This window comes from Siniperca chuatsi, linkage group LG11 (genome assembly GCF_020085105.1).
Source record: "Siniperca chuatsi isolate FFG_IHB_CAS linkage group LG11, ASM2008510v1, whole genome shotgun sequence".
NCBI classification, from domain to species: domain Eukaryota; kingdom Metazoa; phylum Chordata; class Actinopteri; order Centrarchiformes; family Sinipercidae; genus Siniperca; species Siniperca chuatsi.
Genome location: NC_058052.1, coordinates 1,497,511 through 1,509,276, shown reverse-complemented (window position 1 = coordinate 1,509,276; position 11,766 = coordinate 1,497,511). Strand labels below are relative to the sequence as shown.

The following is an 11,766-nucleotide window of genomic DNA, read 5'->3' as shown; positions in this document are numbered from 1 at the left end:
GAATTCAAATATCCTTGGACAAGAATATTCAGACAAGCAGAGGCCCACTAATTCAAAATAAAAGCTCTTCAAGTTTTCATTTGCATTCACTCAGGGACAATTACTTTAGCTATATGTTGTAGAGCAGTGGTTCTCAAAGTGGGGTCGGGGAACCCCCAGCGGTCCTTGAGGGGTTTCCAGCAAAAAGGGGAATCATTTATTTTCACTTTAACAAGTATAGTAACACAATGAATGAATGTATTTTGGTCATGGTTTCATACACTTTCTGTAGTAAAACATCTAAAAGTAAAAATCCTATCAGATGGTGGAACCTGGGACAAAATAATCAAATGGGAGTCCATGGTCTGGTTTGTGTCAGTGTAAGGGTCCTTGATGTGAAAAGTTTGAGAACCACTGTTGTAGAGTATGAAGCCCAGTAATCATATTTAAAAATGTAATAAATGTATGCTTAAAATCAATGTAATTTGGCAAATTCTTAAGACAAATTATACAGATTACTCTACCCCCCAATGCTTTGACTTGATACTCTATCTTGTTTGTGAATTAGTGTCACTTGTGTTTGATTTTTTGTGCCTGTGTAGATAACTATCTTTTGTACAGTCAAATAAGCTGTATGCAAAAATCTAATTTTGCCTAATCATAACATTTTACATTTCCTTGACTTAGGCAATAAGACCACTGAATGTAAAAGTGATAATGTTCTCATTTTAGACTTTATTGCTCATTCACACATTCATGCACACTTCCAACATCCATCTTTGTCTGCACACAATCTTCCAGGAGCAGTGCCAAGATGACATCATTTAAATAAGTAACAAGGAGATCCCTCTCAAATCCATTGAAAATTGAAAAAAAAAAAAAAAAACAGACTGGAAAGATTAAGCTGTTTTCAAGTAATCGTCAAATTCATTGAAACTATTAAGGATTTCAAGAATCCTACATGTAATAATGAGTTGCACTTCTAATGTCAGATACACAGTAGGTGCACCAACACTGAAATCTTAGGAACCTTTCCTGTCTTTAAAAAAAAAAAAAAAAAGTCCAATATAAGGCTAATCAAGTGTCAAAATTAGGTCAAAACAGCAGAGTCCAACTAATCGACTAACCATAACAGAGCTGTTGGTTTGAATATTCCTATCGAGGAGGCAGAGAAAACATTAACACCAGTTTGAAAAAGCAAAAAGGACTACATTAGAACTGCCCTCTGTATTAAGCAATAATTCCAAAACAGCTTGTAATGAGTGTATTCAGTATCTGTGTGTATGTCCAGGTCCTCATTTAACATTTTAGTCAACTTTTAACCATGCTGAAAATTCAAGATTGGATGATAAGGCATTTAAAAATCTGTTCACGCACGATAAGCAGTCGATCGTTGACTGGGCTCTGCTGCAATGCCCCACACTGCGTCTTCAACTAGTGTAGTGTCTGCCTTGATTAAAGCCAGCTTGGTTGTAGTGCTGCCCGCCATGTTGGAAGAACTGCTCAAACTGTCCTCCTTGGTTAAAATTCTGGCCCCCTCTTCCTCCCCAGCCTCCGCCTTGTCCCCCTCCTCCACGGCCTCCTCTTCCCCTGCCCCCCCGACCTCCTCGACCTGCAGCTCTCTCCTGATGCCAGCCTCCATCTTGGTAATAGTTGTCATGGTAACTGCCTCCTCCGCCTCCATGGTAACCAGGGTCCTGGAAGCCTCCTTGGTTGATCCCTCCTCCTCCGTAACCACCTCTTCCTCCTCCCCCCTGATGACCTCCTGCATCTTGGTAGTGGCCCTGGTTGTAACCACCTCTTCCTCCTCCACCTCCATCTCCCCAGCCTCCCTGCACCTTCCCCCCTCTGCTGCTTCCTCCTCTACCTCCCCTATCTCCATGTCCTCCTCCGCCTCCTCTCTCGTATCCTCCACGGCCACCTTGGGAGTAGTGATCATAGCCCCCCCTGCCACCTCCATGCCCACTCCCACCATAGTGTCCTCCGCCTTGGGGAGCATCCTGACGCTTCTGCCAGGAGGGCATCTCTGGAGGAGGAGGCTCAATCTCACAGGGTCGGCCTCCCCTGTCTGGCACTCGGCCCATTAGAACCTGAGAAACACACGATAAAAACAAGATGGTTCAAAAGCAAGCCCGCTAGCCAAATTTGACCACACTTTTGTTTGTTGTATTGAGATTAAAAAAAGGACCAGTGTGTAAGCTTTAGGGGGCTCTATATTTTTGCAGAATATGGCAATAATATTCATATGTTTCATTAGTGTATTCAAATGGTTACACAGTACTCCTTTAAGTTTCAGTCAGTTTGACTGAACATGATGTATTAAGGAAAGGGCCATAAAACTAAATACTTAAATGTACCAGATGCTTGTGCACAAGTCATTCAGGGCTTCCTTCATTGGACTGCTGAAGAAGTGCTCAGTTCTTAGAAGTATGAAACTACATTAAAAGTACATCCTGAACCTTCTCTACTTTAAATCTAAAATCAAATATGTGTCTGATTAAATCAACATCTGTTATAATTTGGCTAATTAGAGCTTTTGAATTGTTTTTAGAACACCAAATATATTTTAATACGTGGCTGATAATAGTCCCCAACAAGTACATTATTTCCTCCTTTTTGAGTCATGTAAAAACTACAGCTGTTTTAGTAAATCACTAAGCCTTTAAAAAAACTTAAATTATATATTTGTGGCCCATTTGTTACCACTGAAACCACTGGGCTTGGGGCCAAGCGCTACAGACAGAGTAGGACAGTCATAAAGTATTGCGAGACAGACCAACACGTTGTGGGTTTTGGTCTTTTCATCGGATTTTTGGACAATATGAAAAGTATTGAGTAACTCCAGACCCATTCTTTAAGTGGAGGCACACATGGCTCTGTGTCACAGAAATAAAAGTGACACAATCACTACCTGTTGCCAAAAAGAATACCAGTAAATCAGTAATGGCAATGGTTACTTCAAAAATCAGCTTTAGCCTGTAAGTTTTAGCACACATCAAAATAGCCAAATACTTGTTTAGAAAACCCACTGAACAGTCTTGAGAACATGGATTTTTGCAAATCCCGTATAAAAATAGAAACAAGACAAAATTGTTGTGACTACTACACTGTGTTTAACCCACCTTATTGATGGCACAAGCAGTCTTCTCTCTTATCTTGCCACTGCTTGTACGTAGGATCTTGGAGAAATCTTGTCGGGCAGCAAGAAGGTGGGCCACAGAGATTTTACTTTTGGTGCAAAGGGCAGAACGTAGTGGCTGGTAAACTTTGGCCAACTTTTCAGCATGCGTCTGTAATAAGACATACAAAAGGAAGTCATTTGTTTTTGGAAAGCAATACATCATATCGGTCATATGTTGTATAAATGTGTAGCATGTGATTTGCTGCATTAGTTGATTCAGCGACCGACAGAAAATGATCGCCAACTATTTTGATAATCGATTCATCTTCTAAGTAATTTGTCAAGCAGAAATGCCTAACAGTTGACAGTTCCAGCTTCTAAATTGTGAGGATTTGCTGCTTTTCCTTGTCTTACATTATAGTAAACTGAGAATCTTTAGATTTTAGACTGCTGGTTGGACAAAACAACCATTTGATGATGCCTTTTATGTTTTATAGACCAAACAATTAATCTAGAAAATATTCGCCAGATTCATTGATAATTGCAGCCCTTTTCAAGTTTTAACTTAGGTCAAAGTTAAGTCCCACAGCAAGCAGTGCCAGGAGGCTCTGTTTGAAATCATCAAACCCCATTTTGTTTCTATTATTATCATCAATGGTACATTACAGAGGATGCAAGTTTTCAGATTTAGGAAGATTCCAAGTGTCCACATACCTTTGCTCTGTCAGACCAACCAAAAGACTGCACTGTTACATCGAGACGTTTCAACAACATTTTTCTTCTTACTTCATACTCATTTACAAGTGCTTGGTTTATAGCTTCAATTTTTTCCTGGAAAACAAGTAGAAGAGAAAATTAATTTAATAGTCATTCACTTACGCAGTGTGCCGCAGTTATATTGTATTTCTTCATTGTTTTTCCAGTATTTACCAAGTGCACAGGTCCAAGGGCCTTCTTCATCAAAGGCTCTCCTACGTGATTTGGTGGGACTCTACTTATGGCTTCTTTCAGCTACAAAAAATGGACAACATGCAGATGTGTATAGTGTTAGTTCATGAATGTACTAACATAAACATAGATCAAAACAGCAGATACAATACATTAAACCACAATGACAAAAGCAGAAACGTGTACAACTAAATTTCTTCTCACACTGTGGCTAGCATGACAGTTGGACTGAACCTGCTTACAATACTTTGTGCTTGCTCTGCATATTTTTATATTTTCATGAGAAAACATTCCATAGGTATTCCCTGTGAGGACAAAATCCAGTGAAAAAGGATTCAGAAAATCATGACACACAAAAGGTCAATCCAATTGCACTGTGGTTTTCCAAGGTGTTTTTCGGGAGCTATTGTCAGGAACTGAAAGAGAATGGCCAGCTTGAAATAAAGGTTTAACCCCACTAGATGCTATTCAGTTTTTCAGTCACCAACTGACCTTCTTCTCAATTCCACTGAAGAACTGGAACATGGTGATGTTGGCTGGAGGCTTGGACATGCCCAGTGCCATGCAGATGCCCTTCAGTTCCTGGAACACAGGGCTACCTGACTCCTGGGCTTTCTTCTCAGGTTTATTAACCAGAATCATCCTCGATGCCTCCAACTCAGACACCAAAAAGGCTGACAGATAAAACATTTGGTTACATTCTAATTGCTGTTACAGAATGCTTAGGTTTCAGAAAGTAATTTTTAAAAACAGTTTCAATTCTATCTGAAAATAAATAACCAACTTAAAAATCTGGCTGAAACAGTTGCCTTGTGACAAATAACAAAAAAGTCACCATGAATTGAATTAAGGATTATGAAATTCAGCTCTGTTTGCTAAGGTAAACAAGAAATCCACCTGACAAAGGCCATTCCAACATTTTGTTAACCAGTAGTCTGGCTAACATTACTTAGCACGTGTTTTCTTGTAGAATACCCCAAATACAATGTCTGTATGATACAGAACAAATGAATTATTCATTCATGTATTTAATACCTTGTTTACCATGTTACCATATAGCCATCTAGTGACTACTGATGACAGGGTCTGTGTGATATTAAGAATGCAAAATGATTTGGATTGACTATAGTGATGTGGAAGTATGTGACAACTGCGCGTAAAACATGAAATTAAATAAATCCATAAAACTAAAAGGAAACCACGTTTTCTCATCAGAACAAAGAAAAGGAGCGGCGCATAACAAGGTGGTGCGAATAGTTCGCTTCTCTGCCTCCAATTTACGCCTATACCTAACAGTGGATAAAACCATTAGATGTCCTTTGTCCATCACTCTTCGTTTTTCGCTCTCCATCCCTAAGGAGATCCTCACCGCTGCTTCTCATAGTTAACCATTTCTCCGGAGATTTTCCTTTCTCGCTTAAGTTGCGTGTATTTTAATCTTAGTGAGAGCAAACCTAATTTCTTTTCGTAAAGCCTTTTTGTAAAGTCAATCTCACTTTGAAAGTAGTGTCGATCAGCCAACAGAATTGTTTTCTTTAAGTTTCTAAGTTTATCTAAACGAGTATAAAAAGGAAGTTAAGCAGATCTTCTATCCGATGCCAGCCACCAGTCTACGGATCACGATTCATCGCGCATAGCACCTGCCTGCCGGCTGCCCCAATTCTTACGGCAGCCTCAGTTGCATCAAAGACTTTGCATCCCACGAGAGGGGGCAACTGAGGACCACCAGAGAAACACCGCTGTCTGGTGTGACCTGACCTGACCCGCTACCACAGCGTTCCAGTGGGCATCACCTCGCTGGGAGGCCGTGATGTAAGTAGTTGTAACGGTACACATGTCATAGCAGGATAAGCACAGGTGTAACTAATGACATTGATGATGGTTCCATTCTATTTAAGCCGGGCAGACATTATACAGATTTGGCTTAAGCAGTTCCACGGAAGCTGCTGTCATAAGATGCGTCATAAACTGTACTGCTTGTTTTAATATTATTGGAGTAGTTTTTTTTTTTTTTTAAACATATTTTGGCTAAAAGTGCAGTCTTGATGAAAACTGCGTTGCTATAACTGAGCTTGGCTGTAGAACAGGCTCTGTATTTTTCTTTTACTTTCCATTCATAGTAGAATTGCACTAAGTAATGTTGCTTTTCTGTTTTTGTCAACATTGAGGACGCATCTTGTTTGGATAAACTTTATTGGAATTGTCAATGGACAAAACCGACTGGGGGCTGTGTTTACGTCCAGTGTGAGCTCCACGTCGTGGCTCATCAATTGATCCGTACAGTGCGAGCAGGTTCTTGCCGTGCAGAAAGGCAGATTAAAATGTGTAGTGTGACTTAACAACATACAAGATTAATTAAAACCATTTTAAGAGTTAGCTGTCAAAATAAAGTGGTAGAGGTACCCTGCCCAATCTAACCCAACAGCCTGTATTGGTACTGACACAGAAACATAACCAATGCAATAAACAAAATGAAAAATACAAAAAACAGACTTGGCTTAAAATAGTACATTATTTTACAAATAATGTACTACTTTAAGCAACCAGATGCTACTTTGCTTTCCCTTGGATTACAATGTAAGTGTTTTCCCAAGTGAAGTTAGTGTATCATCGCATATTACTGTAACATTTGAACACATGCTTATTGAAATGGGATATAAAAAGGGAGACACTGATCTAAAAAGGAAACATTACTCTGTCTATGAGTTGCCCAGTTGAGGAGGTGTATAGGCCCTTGTACCAGCAGACATTTGAACATATCACGGTGGGAAAAACACAGCTGTAATTAATAATAATGTTGAAGGCTCCATTCCATTTAGATGCGTCAGTTCCAGGGTCTGGGTTTGTGCATGCTTGCCCACTAGAATATTTAAATGGAACAGAGCCATCATTAACAGTATTAGCTCCACCTGTGCATTTCCTGCCATAAGTCAAAATGTCTGCTGTGAAAAAGGCCTAGTCCTTTCAAGGCCCTGCACAGTCAGGTGTTTTCAGTTACCACTCATTACACACCTGCTCTGGTGGAGGTTGGACACAGCTATGCTGGGAATTAAGACCTCATATGCACATGTAAATGGATATTTTTGAAAGAGGATTATTTTCCCCTTCTATTTAAAAAAAGACAAACAAAAACAAACTGTCCACATGACCTTTGTTTTACAAAATATACCTGTACACATGAGAACGCAAAAACGATTACAAACGCTCAAACAACCATCCGTCATTGTTGCTGTTGTTTCAGGCGCATGCTCATTACACAAAGCAACAATGGGCATGCACGAATTGAGGTGCCGACGTTATCATTTCACAAACGCTCCGTTTTACATGTCAACATGGATACATAGAAACCAGAGTTTTTAAAAATCTCAGCTTTAGAAGGCATTTTATAAAAGCTTTTAGTGACCTAAAACATCATTAGCGTGTGGATCAGAGGCCAAAACGTACTGGAAAACATTTGTTTTGCTAAATATCCGTATACATGTGGACAAGGCCTAAGTCAGTTCACCCAACTTCGTGACCTACAGTAAAAGTACAGTTACATTAGCCATCCATTCAACAAAATTTCCCTGTATTCAGCCCCGAAAAGAGGATGTGATATTATGGTTCCAACATGGGTAATACATGAACGTTGCTCTCACAAACGGTAAATCTGTGAGAGTGAGGCTGCAGTTTGTAGTCTGGTAGTGGAATATTGTACTAGGTGATGGCAGATGCTAAAATAATGACTTTTCTATTTCCTCACACAGCAAATCAGTGTTTCTACACAGGAATGAATGCTTGAATTCGTCTGTTGTGTGGCCTTCGAATGAAGAAAACTGGGAGAGGGTGCGGATATTTGTAGAGAGGACGTGTAATGTGACTATACCTTAATATGAATAGTTGCGCTCAGTATCGATGCGCTCGGGCTTGATTTAGGAGGTGGAGTTAGCTGCTAAAATAAAAGTAGCAAAAAAGGTACCCCACCCAGTCCAACTTAACAGCCAAGACTGACACAAAACAATCAATCCAAAAAAATCTGCCACATGTGTAGGATCTTTAAAGCTCCTGAGGCCTGATTAGACCTATTTTCAGGGCTATTTGGGCATGTACAGACTGTGTTAGATTTACACATCTCCTGTAACTTTTGATTTTGTTGTCATGTAATTTCAGTATAGCTCCATCCAACTTCCACCTGAGCAGAGGTCTAATCAGCCAGAATAACTAAAAACACCTGTGTGGGTGTGCAGAGCCTTGTAAAAGTAACTGCACACATGCTGCTTATGCTGACATCTAGTGGTGGATGCATGCAATGTCAGCACCCTGTGCAGCAAAGCAGCAACACTTTATCAGAGATGGGTGTGGTACAACAGTCCACATAAAGTGCAGCAGACATAAACCTTTCAGCCCACGGGTCAATGCAGCATTAAAGATTTAGGGTTAAGTTGCCCTTGAAATTTGAGATGTTGCAAAGTGCAGTTATCATACTGAGGAGCAGCAGACAGTCTGTCCTGTTGAGGAGCCTCTGGGTGATGTCTCCGCTGGTGAGGACAGAGTAAGGACAGGCGAGCTCTGACAGCAGACCGCTCACCTCCAGCTGGAAGCTGTCTGCCTCGCTCGGACCTGGGAGGGGTAGAGGGACAAACACACCAAACATGATGTCATGAGAGAGACAGATATTCCGGTTAAATCTTTCACATACCCAGTCAAAGCAATGCAGCTTAGTTCTGTTTCGGCAGAAATCCTCACTGCTGAATTTGCGACAACTTCTACCATCAGTTAAAAGCTTAGTAATCTAACCTAATGACTTACTTAATTACCCACAAAACCCAAACCATAGCTTGTGTCATTTAATATAATTACATATTATATTTTTAATTTCTTTGCCATTAACATCAGCTAGCAAGAAAAGGAAATTATACCCATTGGAGCATTTGTGTGCAACTCTTCTGTCACTACTCAATACATTCTCTTAATTCTGCGTCAGGTGCAACTTTACTTAATAGTGATAAAATGTGTCTTACAGTTAGTGGCATGGACATTCTCCTCCAGCTTGCAGTACAGTCTAAGCTCTGAGACGATCCAAGCACAGAGCTTAGTAAACTCAGGGGAAGCTGCTCCTCTGCTCACAGCAGAATCCAGAGCCCCTTCCTCCAACAGAGGGCCTTGGTACCTACAATGACAAACACATAGTTCATATTAAAAAAACCCCCACATAAAACCATATTCAATCTGACCCACAGCTCTTTGCTTCCCTTGTCAGTACAGCAAAGCAGTGATGATAAGCAATGCTGAGGTTTGGTTTAGTGCGTAGAGCCAGGTTTGACACTCAAGACATGTTACCAAGTACCAACTGCGTTCGTTAAATTCGGTTTATTTAAGATAGTCGTGCTTATTGCGAAACGTACATACCCGCACAGAAATGAGCTCGGGACCTCTAACGACTTGTGAGAAGCTAGTACATATTTCAGCATATCAGTTATTTACCAAGAAACACCGAATCATGTATTTTTAGAAAGTGGGCTAGAATTGGTTGGCAGAAAGGAATGTGTTGGCGCTGTCCTGGTATGAGTCATGGCGGGAGACGCTTCTGCTGACGCAGCTTGTGGCACAACATGTGAAATCAGTCTGTAGGTCTATTAACACATAGATAGCAATGAAAAAATCCGTCACCTAAATAACGTTAACAACAGCAAGTTAGCCGTTTTGCTAAAACAAGCTACACTGTAATATGAAAGACAGGCAAGGCTGGTCATTGGAATGCCAGCTTGTGCACATAATCTTCATGAGGCAGCAGACATATTAAGTTTTTTGACTTACCCTAAATCTTCAAGAGAGACGAGAATGTCATTCTCCATCCCAATAGTCTATCGTTATGCTCTAAAATCACGTACTGTGATTTAGGGTTTTCACATCAGCCAGCTCAGCTGATACACGTTTTACTACTTCTTCTTCTTCGTCTTCTATAATGGCGATCCAACGAGTATAGGTACATACCGCCACCTACTGTACCGGAGCGTGTAACGTCAGGCCTTTACATTTCAAGATAGAGAGAAAAGATAGAGAGAAAAACAAAACAACAACAAACATCAACTACCTATATTTTACTGCTTAATCCTGTATATTTAATAAATATAAAATAAAGAGAGCCTTGCAACATTCCTTAATTTTCTCATCCATCCCTAAAATACCTTCCAATTTCTATCCCCATCCTAGCTCATACAGTGGTGTGAAAAAGTGTTTGCCCCCTTCCTGATTTCTTACTTTTTTGCATGTTTGTCACACTTAAATGTTTCAGATCATAAAACAAATTTAAATATTAGTCAAAGATAACACAAGTAAACACAAAATGCAGTTTTTAAATGAAGGTTGTTATTATTAAGGGAAAACAAAATCCAAACCTACATGGCCCTGTGTGAAATAGTGATTGCCCCCTAAACCTAATAACTGGTTGGGCCACCCTTAGCAGCAACAACTGCAACCAAGCGTTTGTGATAACTTGCAGTGAGTCTTTTACAGCACTGTGGGGGAATTTTGGCCCACTCATCTTTGCAGAATTGTTGTAATTCAGCCACATTGGAGGGTTGTCGAGCATGAACTGCCTTTTTAAGGTCATGCCACAGCATCTCAATAGGATTCAGGTCAGGACTTTGACTAGGCCACTCCAAAGGCTTCATTTTGTTCTTCTATTATTGCTGACAACTGCTACTGCAGTTGTTGTTATTGGCATTATTTTTCCTATAGCTGTCATTCCTATTATTACTAATTTATTAATATTAACACTACAATTACTATTCTACTATTTTGTTTTTTAAAAATCTATGTGGTATTTGCACATTTATCTGATATGCACTTTGCCATTAAATAAAGAGTTGAATTTAATCCAGTATGTCCAAATCTTAATCTTGAAAAATACCCTTCCTCTCTTCTGCTCTTCCCTTTGAAAGTCTTCATCCTAATTGGTTTCTGTGTGCTGAAATAGTGTCTCCCTTTGATATCTGTATCCCATTTCTTCTGCCACGAATCCTTCACTGCCTTTTTTATTAATGATTTGGCCTCACCTTTTCCAAATTGAACTTTCATTATTTCATCATAATTTAATTTAAACACTCTTTTGCAATCTTGTCTACTTTCTTATTACCCTCCACGACAACATGAGCAGGAACCCAACAAAATTGTACATCAACTCCATCTCTTGGTATTCTCAGCATTATCGTAAATATTTCCATTAATACATCATCTCTTCTTTCTTTTCTTTTGAATTCAGACTATTAAGAGCTGCTGTAGAGTCTGAGCAAATGACAATTCTCTCAGGCTTTTTACCTTTTCTACCCATTGCAATCCTAAAATTATATTATATTTCTGCTGTAAATACATGTAATTTATCATTATTTTGCCTATGACTACATCAAATTCAGGTATGTGCACTCCTGTTCCTAAATGTCCACTCTCCGGATCTTTAGATCCATCAGTAAATATTTGCATATAGTTAGAATAATTCATCTTCATGTAATCTTGAACCAAATATCCAATGTTGCACACATTCCTTTCATTCCATTCTTGCTGCTCCACAAGTTGCAAGTCCACCTTGGGCACTGGAAATATCCATGGACGAACAGTATCCCACACAGTATTTGGCCCATAATCTAACCTATTTAAAGGTGGGGTATGCGATTCCAATCCAATACACGTCTTTTTGTCAAATTCAGCGAATATCTCCTCACGGCCCACTAGCTGTCCAT

The 11,766-nt window shown here is 39.7% G+C and overlaps 1 protein-coding gene across 2 annotated transcripts; it reads right to left on the bottom strand.

Moving 5' to 3' along the window:
* Positions 1–694: 694 nt before the first annotated feature.
* Positions 695–10,000, bottom strand: fam98a (family with sequence similarity 98 member A). 2 transcript variants are annotated; one of them, XM_044214753.1, is made up of 8 exons: positions 9,845–9,999; positions 9,049–9,197; positions 8,513–8,647; positions 4,541–4,722; positions 4,031–4,111; positions 3,815–3,931; positions 3,102–3,269; positions 695–2,069 (listed from the first exon to the last, which is right to left on the bottom strand). In XM_044214753.1, exons 1-8 carry the CDS (start codon positions 9,880–9,882, stop codon positions 1,410–1,412), a joined length of 1,530 nt encoding a protein of 509 aa, XP_044070688.1. In that variant the 5' UTR covers positions 9,883–9,999; the 3' UTR covers positions 695–1,409. The 2 variants fall into 2 exon arrangements, with proteins under 2 accessions (XP_044070688.1, XP_044070689.1); XM_044214754.1 differs by lacking the exon at positions 3,815–3,931 and having other exon boundaries at positions 3,980–4,111; positions 9,845–10,000.
* Between the last annotated feature and the right edge of the window lie 1,766 nt (positions 10,001–11,766).